Source organism: Salmo salar, chromosome 09, assembly GCF_965601325.2.
Source record: "Salmo salar chromosome 09, fSalSal1, whole genome shotgun sequence".
NCBI lineage: Eukaryota > Metazoa > Chordata > Actinopteri > Salmoniformes > Salmonidae > Salmo > Salmo salar.
In genome coordinates, this window is record NC_138299.1 from 75,324,178 (window position 1) to 75,340,409 (window position 16,232).

Below are 16,232 nucleotides of genomic sequence, written 5' to 3' on the forward strand. Positions count from 1 at the left end.
GAATGGGGGAATTAAGTGTGTGTATGTGTGAGAGAGACTGTAACGCAAGGTTCGGCAAGTTACCTGTCTTATAAAAGCTCCTTGTGCTCAGATGGGCGGGGTATGATTTGTTTAGTTGTGTCCTTAAAAACATGATCCAAAGTGCATATTTTGGACAGCGCTGATAGGGATATTTATGACCAACCTAAGCTGGTTTTAGCAGTAACGCAGTTGGTTATGGCATGAATTTTGACAGCGGAAACGCAGCCTATCCAGTCATGACGCACTCTGCCAATATATATGTGCATGGAACAAGCGTAGCCTAATGTGCTTTTGGGGCCTGTACACTTCGTATTTATGAAACATAAAAAAACGACAGTTTTTCTCCCATTTCGTTTTATTTGATTAAAAACCAAGCATAGCCTCCCCTCCACTCAATGAAGGCTTTTTTTGTCTGCCCAATGCAATCGGAAAATAGTCAAGACTGTCGATAAAGGGTTTGGCTCCTGAGACCGCTTGGAAATAAATCTTAATCACGAAATCTTTATTAAAATATTAAGTTTAAGAGGAGTAAAACAGTGAGCTGACATTCCCTTTTTATCTATGCATTGTAGGCAGGCCCATATTATTTTAGCCATGCAGGTCCTGTTTTGGATGTGCGTAAAACCCTCCAGTGTCTGCGTTGTTCTAATATTACATGCCCACAGGGGGAAATGTTCTATTTTTTTTATTTAACCTTTATTTAACCAGAAAAAGTCATTTGAGACCCAGAGTGTCTTTTTCAAGGGAGACCTGGCCAAGATGGCAGCAACAATCAATACATTACAGAATTAAAACATACTACAGTACAATAACATGATCCAGCCTAAAAAAAAGCTTTTACACTCCTCTGTAAAGGTCTCCCATCAACATTTTAAATTAATTCAGTGGCACTAACATATCTAGATGAAGCATGGATTGTAGACTATTCCATGCCTCAGGTGAACAAGAGGAGAAGGCAGTATTGCCCTATACTGTAAATGTCCTGGGGACTTTAAGTAGAAACCACCTAGCAGACCAGGTATGGTAACTGCTGGTGGTGAAGGAGACCAGACTACAGAGGCAAAGAGGGAGTTTACCCAAAAGGGCTTTGTAGATGAACACATACAAATTTAGCTTTCTGCGCATTTAAAGTTAGCTCCAATTCACCATAGTGGGTGAGTGACTTGGCATTTGTAATAAAGCGCAATGATGCATGATGAACAGAGTCCAGTCTCTGTAAGACAGAGGAGGCTGCATGCACATACAACAAGTCACAATAATCAATTGCAGCGAAAAAAGTGGCCTGAACAAGCTTCTTCCTAGCCATAAGTGGGAAGCAAGCCTTATTACGAAAATAAAAACCCAATTTCAATTTAAGCTTCCTCTCAAGATTATCCATATGAACTTTAAAGGACAACTTGTTATCCAACCATATACCTAGGTATTTTCAATGGATAAGTCACCAGATGTGACAATGCTAACATTCTCTGACTGAGTGCGAGCTCTGGTGAAGGTCATGAATTTTGTTTTTATGTACATTCATGACCAGTTTGAGACCATAAAGGTAGGCCTGCAGTGACTGAAAAGCAGTCTGGAGCTCTTCAAGCCTGAACCAGACAAGGAGCACATGCATATGATTGTATCATCTGCATATAGATGTAACTTTGCTGGTTGCGTCCCATTTCCCAAATCATTAATAAAAGTTTAGAACAACACAGGAGCTAAAATGGAACCCTGGGGCACACCTCTATTAATCTCAAGAAAGCTAGACTTGTGATTGTCAGTACATACACATTGTGTTCTGTCGGAAAGACACCAAAGTTACTAGCTTTTTAACAATTCATGGTCAACTGAATCAAATGCCTTTGATAAATCAACAATGTTGCTTTTTATCAAGTGCATTTATGTCATTTGCCACTGCTATAGTTGCAGTTGTGGTGCTGTGCCCTGATCTAAAGCCAGACTGAACCCTGCTCAGTATGTTCTTTTCAAATATGAAGTTTAACTGCGAGTTCACTAGGAATTCATAGACTTTGGCCAGGATAGGGAGTTATTAGTAGTTATTAGCATCTGAGGGATCTCCACCCTTTAGCAGTGGGAAGAGATAAGCTGATTTCCAAAGGCTGGGTATGGAATTAGTCAAAAGACTCAAGTTGAAAATGTGAGCCACAGGTTCAGTAATAATACCAGCTGCTATCTTTAAGAGGTAGGGGTCAAGGTTGTCTGGACCTGCAGACTTTTTAGTGTCTATAGCTTTTAGTGCTTTATAGACCTCAGCATAAGACACAGGCTCAAAGTTAAAATGGTTCACATAAGGGCCTATATCATTGACTGTAACAGAGCTTACATTAGAGGCCTGGGCCCCACCATTATCAACAACTGAACTGGCAGATATGAAGTGCTTGTTAAAAACCCCTACAATATCTGCTTTATCCTTCACTTCATTAGAATCCATCATTAAATGGTCAGGAAGGCCAGAGGATACATTAGAACCTGACACTGATTTGATTAGCTTCCAGAACTTGGTAGGGTTGTTTAGGTTCTCTGTGACTGCATTTAAATAGTCATCTGATTTGGACTTCCTGATCAATCCTGTGCATTTGTTTCTTAGCGCTCTGAAGGAGGCCCAGTCAACAGGAGCATTTGTATGTCTAGCTTGAGCCCAAGAGACATTTCTCTTTCTAATTCGTTTTCTGAAAACCAAGGATTGTCCCTTCCACTGATTCTACATTTCTTCACAGGGGCATGCTTATCACAAATGGACACAAATTTCATATAAAAATAGTCCCAGGCAGCGGTCAACATCGGGAATCAGACTTAACTGTGTCAATATTATAGTACAGATCATGTAAGCACGCTTGCTCACCAAACTGTCTAAAATGTATTTTAAAAAATATAATGGGGTTTGACTTTGGTATTTATTTATTTTCTAACGCAAGCAATTGCACAGTGATCACTGACATCATTACTGAATATCCCAGTCGATGTGTATTTGTGAGGGGTATTTGTTAGAATAATGTCCAATAGTGTTGATTTGTTAGGTGCTCTGGGATTCGGTCTTGTAGGCACATTAATTGAGCAAGATTCAGAGAGTCACACAGATCTTTAAAAGAGTCCGATACAGATGTATCGGATGGGGCCACAGTGTCTTCTGATCCCTCCTGTCTCAGCCTCCAGTATTTATGCTGCAGTAGTTTATGTGTCGGGGGGCTAGGGTCAGTCTGTTACATCTGGAGTATTTCTCTTGTCTTACCCGGTGTCCTGTGTGTATTTAAATATGCTCTCTCTAATTCTCTCTTTCTCTCTTTCTGTCTTTCTCTCGGAGGACCTGAGCCCTAGGACCATGCCTCAGGACTACCTGGTATGATGACTCCTTGCTGTCCCCAGTCCACCTGGCCGTGCTGCTGCTCCAGTTTCAACTGTTCTGCCTGCGGCTATGGAACCCTGACCTGTTCACCGGACGTGCTTGTTGCACCCTCGACAACTACTATGATTATTATTATTTGACCATGCTGGTCATTTATGAACATTTTAACATTTTAACATTTTGACCATGTTCTGTTATAATATCCACCCTGCACAGCCAGAAGAGGACTGGCCACCCCTCATAGCCTGGTTCCTCTCTAGGTTTCTTCCTAGGTTTTTGGCCTTTCTAGGGAGTTTTTCCTAGGGAGTTTTTCCTAGCCACCGTGCTTCTTTCACATGCTTTGCTTGCTGTTTGGGGTTTTGGGCTGGGTTTCTGTACAGCACTTTGAGAATATCAGCTGATGTACGAAGGGCTATATAAAAATAAATTTGATTTGAAATTTGATGTAAGCATTTCCCAGTTCAAATCTAAAAGAATGAATTCAGAGTCATTTAGCTTGTGCAGGACATCAGAAAGAGAGTTTAGTGCGTCTCCCAAAGCCGAGGGCGGTCTGTAGCAGCCGACTACAGTGACGTGGGAGTCCTTATTTGTTCACTTTAACCGCAAGCAATTCAAAATGTTTGGCTTTGGTAATCGAGAGAATTTCAGAGGTGTTAAACTTGGATTTCACATAGATTGCAACCCTTCCTCCTTTACTCGTCTGATCTGTTCTAAAAACCGCGGACCCATCAATAGAAATCAAGTTATTTGACACAGATTTCTTTAGCCAAGTTTCTGATAAAAACCATTATGTCTGCATTTGTCGTATTGGCCCATATTCTCATCGTGTCTATTTGGGGAAATAGACTTCTGACATTAACATGCAAGAGGCCAACACAACGCTATGTTTGTAAAATCCTAAGGAGTCGGTAGAGATTGCATGGTATCTACCGGCCCAGAGGTTGGTCCACATTACCAGAGATAAACAATAAAAGCATAACAATATATCTCAGTTGCCCAATGCATGAGGACTTGGTGGAGCCAGCACCATTGTCAATAAAACGAGCTGAGTCTTTTCACAGAGAAAAAAAGTAATTCAAGAGTTTGAGATTTTGGAAGTATGCCATCATGTGTAGGTCCAGTTGCGTTTGAGAGTGGTACAAATGTAATTGCAGAGAGTGTCAACCAAGGGCTCTCTATGGTGTAGTAGGTCAGGGCGTGACTAGGGGGTGATCTAATATATCTATTTCTATGTTGGTGCTAATATGGTTCCCAATTAGAGGCAGCTGTTTTTCGTTGCCTCTAATTGGGGATCATATTTAGGTAGCCTTTTTCCCACCTGTGTTTTGTGGGATATTGTTTGGTTTTGTGCTTGTTGCACCACGTAGTCACGTTTTGTTGCTTGTTAGTTGTTTTGTTGAAGAAGTGTCACGTTAAATAAATATGTGAACCTCAACACATGCTGCGCCTTGGTCCGTCTCTTACAACAACCGTGACAGAGAGAGACCAAGTTCCTGGTAGTATTGACACGATGGTCTCGTCGGAGTGTTTACAAATTGTAGCCCATAAAGCGACGATAATTCGCTCACCCGACTAGTGAGTTAATCCTTAATTTAACCTTTTATTTAACAGTTAAGAACACATTTTTATTTAGAATGACTGCCTACCCCGGCAAAACCCGGACAATTGTACGGCTGCCCATAGGGTCGAACCCGGCTCTGTAGTGAAGTCTCTAGCACTGCAATGCTTGTAGACCACTGCACCACTCAGGATCCATGAGGAAAGCATCTCTCTCTTTTGTGGCTTGGGATGTGAAGCAATAAATGGGCTTTCATAAAGATACACCATTAGTAGTTATTTTACTCCCATACATACAAGTTTGATTACACGACAAAGCGCAGGCACAGTAACAGATACATAATGCCGGTTATTAGAGGTCCTTCAGCACAGGTGTGCAACGACCAGTCGATGTTGTGTAGAACGGTGTAGATTTTCCCACGGCCGACGGTGCATCAGGTTTTCCAATCTGGCAACCGCTTCTCACACATGCTTCGAACACTCCGACAGCCTCACTGTATTTTGGTACACCAGAATTACATTAATTTCCAATGAAACGCTGCGTTTGCCTTGCAGCATTGTGTTGCAGAGGCAGTTGCAGTGCGTTCGGTGTGGTGCATACATTGGATTTATCGAAGGTATGTGTCAAACTGTATGTGTGAATGGTTTGACAGAAATGGTAGCAGAAGGTGAATGTTGAACTTTTGCTAAATAGATATCCAGATGACGCTGCGTACCATTTTGCGCGATTGCTCGCAGACAGACGTTCCTGACTCGGCGCGCGCTCCAACTCCAAAAAGGTGTAGGCTACAGTTTACGAGCGACCCGAGGCAGAATAAATGCCTTTTCAATCAGATGTATTTGTACAAGCAAATTTCGTAAAATAGAAACTGAGATCTAAAAAGAATGTTATATACAGCATCAACCTTCACATCAAAAGTGTTTGCTTCTGTAGACAGCATCAAGGTCATTAAAACATAAACAATGTCTGATACAGTTTGGAAAATCTAGTCTCCATTGTGGTCCTATGTAGTAAACCCCACATAAATGCCCCATGTTATAATTGTGATATTTGTATATGTTTTAATGACTGCATTTTGTATAATGTTTTGCTCTACCCTAATTAATTTGATTGTACTTGGTCTGTGTGGTGCGTTTTGTTTGGTTGTCTGTGTAACCCCTGTTAAAAGAAAATAACCTTATAATGAAAAGATAATTACAACAACAAAAAACATAAACAATGTTAAAACTCAGATCTCAAGGATCAGACATACAAACGACAGACTGATTGGCTGCCATCTTGGATTGCCTGGAAATTATGGTGCCTGTAAGTGTGACATAGACTATTTAAAACAAGTTGTTGTTTTGTTTAGAATTTGATTAGAATTTGATTCATTCTCTTTTTAGTCCTTATTAATAATGAATTGAATCTTGTTTATTGACAATGTTTGGCATGTCCATGTCCAGCTATAATGCTCAGCTATAATATCTAGCCCCTATATCAGTGTGAATGCTATTGAATTACAATTGCAATTACTTAGAACAATGTGGACTGCAGGTGGGTTCAAATTAATTAACCTATTTAGCAAAGATGGGATAGGTCTACATTTTGTTATTTAGTTTCTATAAGCCATTTAACAAATATAACGGACTAACATTGGAATTGGAGTTGATTCCAAGACAATATATAAAAGACCCTTAATACACAACCTGAAGCGACCCCATACAATACTTTACCATGGAGCATGTTCTGATTGAGGGGCCAAGTCTCAACACACCCACAACTTGTTAATTCATCAAAACCCAGCCTTTTTGCACACCAACGCCAGCAAGTTCAGCGATAATTGTGGTAGTGAAAATAGCTCAAATATTTCAGACACACCCCTGAACCTATAGCGCTACTGCCTGTGCTTAGATCTACCATTGTGTTTGTTAAAATAGAGCCCATAGTGTGTTGACACAAGTAACTAGCTAAACTTTAACATGCTGGGTGTGTCTCACGTAAATAAGACCTTCGAGCTCACCTAACGTTAGCTAGCTAGATAGTTGCTAGCTAGATAGTTACAGTATTTAGCGAGTAGCGACCATAGCATATTTGCCAGCTTTAGCTAGCTAGCTAGTCAAGGTTAGAAACAAATCCAAAACAACTCCACAGATTGCATAGAGAGTCTATTCTAAACTAGCTAGCTAGCCTAGTTTGTAGGCCCAACAAAAACAACAGCTAACCTTAGCTACCTATGCTAAATCGTCCAGCAGTATTCATGTATGCAGAATTCATGTATCCAAAAAGGCTAAACAAATTGCAACGAAAGCGTACTTTCTCTATCCTGTTTTGACATTTTTGACCTACAACACTAGTGGCAATCTTTAATGTCTGGATTTTGCACACTGACCTTCTTGACCCAGTTCTTTGCACACTGTTACATTATGTCAATGTCAACACGTGGGCACATTCGAGGTTGTCATTATTTCGTGCCTTCTGTGCAGATGGGCAAGATCTTGACGTGATGTGAGAAATAAATAATTGCACCAATGCATCACATCTAATTGTGAGAATGTTCCTCAATAGTGAAACTCTTGCAGGGTTTGTCTTATGACCATTTTAAGTGCATTAATAAAACATTATTCAACCAAGCTTATTACAATTTAGCCAACACAAATTACTATCTCACAATTTTAACCATAATTCGGTGCTATCCGGGATCCTTGGGACGCCCTACCCTAAACCCTAACCGTAACCCTTACCGTAACCATTTGAAATGTCAACTTCAATGGGGTAGAGACATCCCAAGGATCCAGAATTGCACAAACCTTTGGTGCAGAGTTGGTCAATGAGGTGGTCAGTTTTCAATTGGCTAACACTTATCACATGGTTTTTGCAGGCTGAATATGGTGCATTGGGATGTTATCGGAAACTTTAACATTTGTAACAACTATGGTAACAAGTACTTGTTACACCCCTGTAAATAGATTGCAGTTACCATCAGTTAGTTACAGTACATGTTGTTATTACAGTGTAACTATGAATTATTACAATTAATTACAATAGTTGCCTCATGTTTCAAAGCTATATGGTTGTTGCGGAAATTGACCCACTACTACTGTTTACTTTGTGCATCTACGTCATCTGTCTACCTTTAAACCTAACCTAATCTACCTGAGGCTCACTTTATGCATTACTGCCCCACAGTGGCAAGACGTGACATCTCCAAAAACACAAACCCTACACAACACACATATGGCTCCACGACTACCACACATAGGATACTTTCTGTTCTTTAATTAACACTAAAACTGAAACTAAATAATATAAAAACAACATTGGGATAAAAATCTAACTAGTAAATCGGATCTGAAACCTAACTGAAATAAAAACTCACACATAGGCTACTTTCTGTTCTTTAACACTAAAACTAAACCTGAAACTAAATAATGTAAAAACAACAGTGATAAAATTCCAACTAGTAAATGGGAACTGAAACATAACTGAAATGAAAACACAAAACTATAATAACCCTGGAGGGAACTGACCTGACGTGAGAGTTGTTAATGAGACTTAAAGTCCTTTCAACAACATCACCTACACTTTTAACCTTTTAAAAGCTCAACAGAATACATTTAATACTTTGTTTCTGTTGGAAATGGTCTCATAAATTATTTTATCCTGTGCTCTTGGCCAAGATGAACATGTAAGCTACAAAGGCAAAAAGCACAGAAGGTATGAAAGGATGATGGGCCTAATGCATTTCTTTCATCTAGCTGATCTTTGGAGTTTAGCCTAATTGATCTATTTTCAATGTGGGTGTCATCTGCCTACTGGGGACCACCCCTATACCAACTTCATTAATTAACCCATCTAGGCATAATACATCTAGGCATAATACCCATCTAGGCATAATACACTTCAAGGCTACACCTTGAAGTGCAACAGCACATAGGCTATCTTATGTCTGGAGCATATGTTATGGACACACACACAGCGTCTCGGCATCGTAACTGAGCACTTGACCATGTTCGAAAGAAATAAGAAACTCATACAATACCAGTCAAAAGTTTGGACAGACCTACTCATGCAAGGGTTTTTCTTTATTTTTTACTATTTTCTACATTGTATAATAATAGTGAAGACATCACAACTATGACATAACACATATGGAATTATCTAGTAACAAAAAGTGTTAAACAAATTAAAATATATTTTATCTTTGAGATTCTTCCAAGTAGCCACCCTTTGCCTTGATGACAGCTTTGCACACTCTTGGCATTCTCTCACCCAGTTTTACGACTTTACAACCACGTTGTAAATTCCTTGCAGAGACTCTTGTCTCCCTGACCATGCAGTATGGGAGAGAGACCAAAGGAACTCTCCCGCCAAATTCTACTACATTCCAGAACAATATTCCTATTTTGGAGAATGTGTAAACGGTCAGTGGAGAAGCCAGTCCGTTTTGTTTTGACATCATCTATGCGTGACTTCTTCTCGCTGAGGAGGCCGAAAGTCTTCCCCTCCAGATTCTCCTTCTGAATCCTCACCATGTTCTCCTCCACGGGGTCCTTCACTATGAACTTAGTGATGACAACGTCTCTCTTCTGGCCGAGGCGGTGACAGCGGTCCATACCCTGGTCCTATGTTGCTGGGTCCATGAGGAAGACGCACGAGGCGGCTGTGAGGTTTAGCCCCACACCTCCGGCTTTGATTGAAAGAAACATGAATTATGGTCTGCCGGGTGCATTGCTCTGAAACTCCTGGATGACCTGCGCCCACCTCTTCTGGCTCAGTGCCGTCCAGGCGCACAAACCTGAACACCTCCTCCCAGAGAGGGACCTCCAGTAGAGTGAGGAAGTAGAGTTAACCAGATTCTTTCTGCTGTTGTCCTCACTGTGCGGTCTGAGCAGGCTAGACATTAGAGTCTCCACTTTGGAGGTTGCTCTCTTCTTCTTCCTGAGGAAACTCCACCAGCTCACTGGCCTTGATCTGGCCTCTGCACAGAGGTCACTGCGTCTGTTCGCTTGTGCTGTACAGTTTATGACCATTGCAATAAATAATACAAAGTCCACCTTTCTAACATGTAGCATTTCACTATCTCTCAGTTGATGAGAAACCTTCACTGGTCTTGGTGGCTCTACTACCATTGCTTCTTCCCTGCCACTCGTTCCTTCCAATTTTCCCCTTGCCACCTCATTCTCCCTCACCCTAACAGGGCACTCCAAGAAATCAGGTGCATGTTCACCTCCACCTCAGCCCTGATACGAAAATCCATGCAGGAAACATTCCACTCCATATCTTTTTGAGTCTTAACACATGCTTCTTCTGCTGCGCAGACACATAAAAAATCTAAATAAGACCACTTCTTGTAACTCTCCCCGACTCCACACTTTCTTCCAACACATTCCAGATTTTCCTGGAGACGTTAAACGGATTTCCCACGTAGCAGTCATTCAAAACCCTGACTCTTGATCAAAAAAATAGTCTAGTGGCTTCCTATTTTCCAACATAGCTTTACTTCTTGTTTCCCTTTTTCTTCGCCACTGTAACACTCTCATTCCCATTTTCTGTACTATTAGCTTCACTCGACACTAGTTTCAAACAAAACCTCAGTTTCCGCCATCTTCCGTCCGTCTGCTCTCTTCCCAGGTCCGATTGGCTCACGGTCTTAAGTGAAAACAAATCTTCCAATTAGCTGATTCACTTTCTACACCCACTTCTGTTGACACGCCCACGTCCAGGCACCCAACTGACCAGAATTGTTAACACAGCCAGCAAAGTAATTGGTCGACCAAAGGCACATTTGAGCAGTCTGTTACACAAGGCAACCAAAAAGAAGGCACTGGCTGTCATTGGCGACCGCTACCACCCTCAGTTCGAGAGTCTTCCCTCTGGCCGGCGCTTCAGAATGCCCAAGGCCAAGAAGAATGTGTTCAAACATCCATTTGTTCCTTGTGCTGTTGGCCTGTGAAATGCAAACTAAATTATATCAGTATATGTACTTATCTATCCAGTGCAGTTGGGACAGCGGTCGGTTGTGAGTGAATGTATCAATGTTTTTGGTGTATGCAAAATGGACTGACTGGTTTAAATGTATATGATGTGACCCTTTTAATGGAAGGTGATTCTGAAGAAACATTTCCATCCTTGATGGACAATAAAGTTTTATTATTTTCTATGCAGTTACCCATGACTCGTCAACAGGGCGTGGCTTGAAGGGGAAGTTCTCTTTTTTGCCTGGTAAGATTGTTGCTATTTGTAGCTAGCTAACAGTAGATTACATTAATAAAATAACGGTGTTTATATTTTGGATTCATTGTAACATTTAAAGTAATCTGTAGTTTACTTGCTACACTTGCGTTATTTTGTCAGAATGACGATGGTACAGCTTGTAATCACCGCCTAAGCTAGCTAGCTAACTGGTGATAGCTAGCGAACAACAAATGTCAGGACAGGTTGCGAACATGGAAAAAGCAGGTACTAATGGCTGAGCCAGTAACGTTTATGGAATTTGATGCGAGTCCCTGTTCAATAAGTTTTTGTCTCGCTTATACTGTTATTGCAGAGGCAAACCTCCTGTGATTATTTATTGCCTTATTTAGCCAAATTGCCTGTACATCTGTAATCTTGCCAGTGTAGAGTAATGTCTCTGAAATCCTCTCGCCTGTCCATGACCAAATTAACCCCTCCCTTTTCGAAAAAAAAAAGTAAGTTGCACCCCAGCAAAATCGTGAATCGCTAATTAAGCAGTGACGCAAAACAACGCAGCGCACTTGACGGGTAGAATTTTTCCTCGTTGAAACCGCTAAGAGCCAATTTATGCTTGATCTGAAAATATAGTCCTCTGGAGGTACGCAGAGGCCAAATATCGCATCGTCGTGTGCTTCTCAAATGTTTTAACAGTGCAGCGACGCATTGTAACAATGCCAAATTGAGCACTGCATCTCAGTGCAAGAGGCATCACTGCAGACCCTGGTTCGAATCCAGGTTGCATCACATCCGCCTGTGATCGGGAGTCCCATAGGGCGGCGCACAATTGGCCCAGCGTCGTCAGGGTTTGGCCAGGGTAGGCTGTCATTGTAAATAAGAATTGTTCTTAACTGACATGCCTAGTTAAATAAAGGTAAAAAAATATATATGTATATAATTAAATTGGTTGACAGTAGATGAAGGCGGGAGGTCCTGTATAAACACAAACTCACTTCCTTGACAACTTCCTTCACAACAGCTCTGCACTGCTCCGCGAAGCGCAAGAAGTATGAATGCCCTGACTTCTGCAGAGGCTGTATCACCGTAAATGCTGCACGGCCAGTGCAGACTTCAGATTGACCATCCAGCACCTTTTAGTGTCCCACAGCCTCCAAACAGACATAACATATTGTTTTGGAGAGACTATTGCATGCTGTAATGATCATTGCCTATGCTTTTTTTTAACCAATAGGTTTTGAAACCATGGACCAAAAGATCCCGTATGATGACTACCAACTCCCAGTTGTCTTTTTGCCTTCCTACGAGAGTCCCCCAGCATGGATAGCCCCGCAGGAGGTATGATCCTGACATGACATCCATACCCTGTCATAACACTGCCAACGTTCAGACTAGGGCGCCGCCCCCACAGATCTTCAACGATGTTCCCTCTGTGTCTGTCTGTGTAGCGTATCCACCATCATGACTACAACAATGAGCTGACCCAGTTCCTGCCACGCACCATCGTGTTGAAGAAACCTCCAGGGGCACAGTTAGGCTTCAACATCCGTGGGGGCAAGGCCTCTCAGCTGGGCATCTTCATCTCCAAGGTGTGTGTGTGTGTGTGTGTGTGTGTGTGTGTGTGTGTGTGTGTGTGTGTGTGTGTGTGTGTGTGTGTGTGTGTGTGTGTGTGTGTGTGTGTGTGTGTGTGTGTGTGTGTGTGTGTGTGTGTGTGTGTGTGTGTGTGTGTGTGTGTGTGTGTGTGTGTGTGTGTGTGAGAGAGGATGAGGCTGGTGCTACTGCCCATGCAGGGCTGATCTACCTAGCCTACACTTCTAAGGCTCCGAAAGGTCGGCATCTCCTTCATCTCTCTGTGTGTGTATGATAGGTGGTCCCAGATTCGGACGCCCACAGAGCAGAGCTCCAGGAGGGAGATCAGGTGCTGTCTGTCAATGAGGTGGACTTCCAGGACATAGAGCACTCGAGGGTCAGTGATGTACTGTAGAATGTACACACCAGTGGAGGCTGGTGGGAAGGACTATGGCTGGAATGGAATCAATGTAATGGTACCAAACACATGGCAACAATGTGTTTGACTCTGTTCCATTGATACCATTCCAGCCATTACAATGAGCTCATCCTCCTATAGCTCCTTCCACCAGCCTCCTCTGGTACACACCACACTATACCTCTTGATAAATCTCATTACTTCATTTTGTACCGCAGCACTAACTTATGTTTATAAAAAGGTTCACACTTTTCGGGCATACATTTGTCACTCATAGAAAACATTTCTTCTCCTCTCAGGCTGTTGAGATTCTGAAGACTGCCAGAGAGATTCTGATGAGGGTGCGCTTCTTTCCCTACAGTAAGTGTTGCCATCACCTGCTCCGCCAGCTAATATTTTAGAAGGTACCTAAATTGTATCTGATGCCATTATTGCCTCAGTTTCTCCTCTCCAACCTGTGAAGTTTTAATAACGGTTGTTATATAACTTCCTGTTTCCCATAGACTACCAGAGACAGAAGGAAAGGACTGTGCACTAGGTGGCAGAAGAGTTCCCCTGGAGAGAGTATGTGAGTGTCCGTCTCGTAGGAGTTGATGTCCTTAGTGGATAGACCTGCACTTCACTAGTGTCCGCCTCCCACAGACTACAGCCCCCGTCCTCCGTTTCAAGGATGAACGAACGCATGACTAACTGGATTCATTCACATTTACACCCCAGGACCACGTAAAGACAGTGCATTCCCCTTCTGCATACTAAACGATGCACACTGCTTCAGATGCTGAAAGGATGTTGTTATATCAGGTGTTCACTCACTTACACAGTGAGTCGTGCACTGAAGACACTGTTTTCTCTGGTGTTGATGCTTAGTGTTTCTTTTATATGCAGGGGACCTGGAACATTATGGTATGCAAATAGTATACATTACTCTAAGTAAACTACGTCAACTGAAGTGCATGTCAAAGGGACACATTCTTAAGGGAAGATATCACTTTCACTCACCTCTGACCCGAAGCGTTTTGAATACTAGGTTTTAAACTGGTTACCCCAATTGTGTATATATATATCTCAGCAAAAAAAGAAACGTCCTCTCACTGTCAACTGTGTTTATTTTCAGCAAACTTAACGTGTAAATATTTGTATGAACATAACAAGATTCAACAACTGAGACATAAACTGAACAAGTTCCACAGACATGTGACTAACAGAAATGGAATGTGTCCCTGAACAAAGGGGGAGTCAAAATGAAAAGTAACATACAGTAACAATCAGTATCTGGTGTGGCCACCAGCTGCATTAAGTGGTGCAATCCTCATGGACTGCACCAGATTTGCCAGTTCTTGCTGAGATGTTACCCCACTCTTCCACCAAGGCACCTGCAAGTTCCCGGACATTTCTTGGGGGAATGGCCCTAGCCCTCACCCTCTGATCCAACAGGTCCCAGATGTGCTCAATGGGATTGAGATCCGGGCTCTTTGCTGGCCATGGCAGAACACTGACATTCCTGAGCAGTATGGCTGGTGGCATTGTCATGCTGGAGGGTCATGTCAGGATGAGCCTGCAGGGAAGGGTACTACATGAGGGAGGAGGATGTCTTCCCTGTAACGCACAGTGTTGAGATTGCCTGCAATGACAAGCTCAGTCCGATGCTGTGACACACCACCCCAGACCATGATGGACCCTCCATCTCCAAATCGATCGCGTTCGAGTACAGACCCTGGTGTAACGCTCATTCCTTCGACAATAAACGTGAATTTGACCATCACCCCTGGTGAGACAAAACCGTGACTCGTCAGTGAAGAGCACTTTTTGCCAGTCCTGTCTGGTACAGCGACGGTGGGTTTGTGCCCATAGGCGACGTTGTTGCCAGTGATGTCTTGTGAGGACCTGCCTTACAACAGGCCTACAAGTCCTCAGTCCAGCCTCAGCCTATTGCGGACAGTCTGAACACTGATGGAGGGATTCTGCATTCCTGGTGTAACTCAAGCAGTTGTTGCCATCCTGTCCCGCAGGTGTGATGTTCGGATGTACCGATCCGGTGCAGGTGTTGTTACACGTGGTCTGCCACTGCGAGGACGATCAGCTGTCCGTCCTGTCTCCCTATCTTAGGCGTCTCACAGTACGGACATTGCAATTTATTGCCCTGGCCACATCTGCAGTCCTCATGCCTCCTTGCAGCATGCCTAAGGCACGTTCACGCAGATGATCAGGGACCCTGGGCATCTTTCTTTTGGTGTTTTTCAGAGTCTCTTTAGTGTCCTATGTTTTCATAATTGTGACCTTAATTGCCTACCGTCTGTTAGTGTCTTAACGATCGTTCCACAGGTGCATGGTCATTAATTGTTCATGGTTCATTGAACAAGCATGGGAAACAGTGTTTAAACCCTTTACAATGAAGATCTGTGAAGTTATTTGGATTTTTATGAAATATCTTTGAAAGACAGGGTCCTGAAAAAGGGACGTTTCTTTTTTTGCTGAGTTTATAGACATATACACGCTTCAGAAAGTATTCAGACCCCTTGACTTTTTCCACATTTTACGTTAGCCTTATTCTATAATTACATAGTTTAAAAAAAAATTGTTGCATTTATATTTTTGTTCAGTGTGTATATACACAGTTTAATGATATTCAAAAAAACGTTATAATGGACCGAGGACCTGATAATGCCTTGATACTGTGGAAAAGATTAATTACATTTAATATGAAATGTTTTGATTATCTAAGATAAACATTTTCCAGACTAACTATTACACAAACTGTAGAACTATTATTAACTAACTTAAATTATATTTGACCTAACGTGTCGACTAAGGTGCCAACATCCTTGTCCATGGCGACACCATAATCTCATATAAATTAATACTTGCCTTGTATGAAGCTCAATACATTAAACAAAATCACATTGTTCCCTGTGCCGTAGTTTATGGTCCATCACTTATAAAACGTCAGCACGGAATGAGTTCCAAATTTGTTTTAACATGTCAAAATAGATTAGATAGTGTAAATAAATCACTCGTCCCTTAATGACCCTAAAGATGGAGTCATGATAGTAGAACCTGTTTTCACTGTCAACTCTATCTTCTGTCCTGTGACCCACTTCACAGATCATGCTCTCGTAAAACACTAAATAAAACACGTGTCAACTCTCAAG

The 16,232-nt window shown here is 42.1% G+C and overlaps 1 protein-coding gene across 2 annotated transcripts; it reads left to right on the forward strand.

Annotated features, from left to right (window-relative positions):
* The first annotated feature begins 11,106 nt into the window (after positions 1-11,106).
* Positions 11,107-16,231, forward strand: pdzd11 (PDZ domain containing 11). Of its 2 annotated transcripts, none has more exon segments than NM_001141552.2 (6): positions 11,107-11,129; positions 12,331-12,434; positions 12,545-12,685; positions 12,964-13,062; positions 13,383-13,443; positions 13,587-14,153. In NM_001141552.2, coding segments are annotated over 5 exon segments (429 nt in total). In that variant the 5' UTR covers positions 11,107-11,129; positions 12,331-12,341; the 3' UTR covers positions 13,622-14,153.
* Position 16,232: the final 1 nt, after the last annotated feature.

What these genes read in the sequence shown, in the direction of transcription:
- pdzd11 (XM_014212156.3), top strand. Translation starts at nt 11,333, where the DNA reads ATGTCAGGACAGGTTGCGAACATGGAAAAAGCAG. An exon ending in AGGACATAGAGCACTCGAGG is followed by an intron (nt 13,063 to 13,382) that starts GTCAGTGATGTA and finishes TTCTCCTCTCAG; the next exon opens with GCTGTTGAGATTCTGAAGAC. An exon ending in GGTGCGCTTCTTTCCCTACA is followed by an intron (nt 13,444 to 13,586) that starts GTAAGTGTTGCC and finishes TGTTTCCCATAG; the next exon opens with ACTACCAGAGACAGAAGGAA.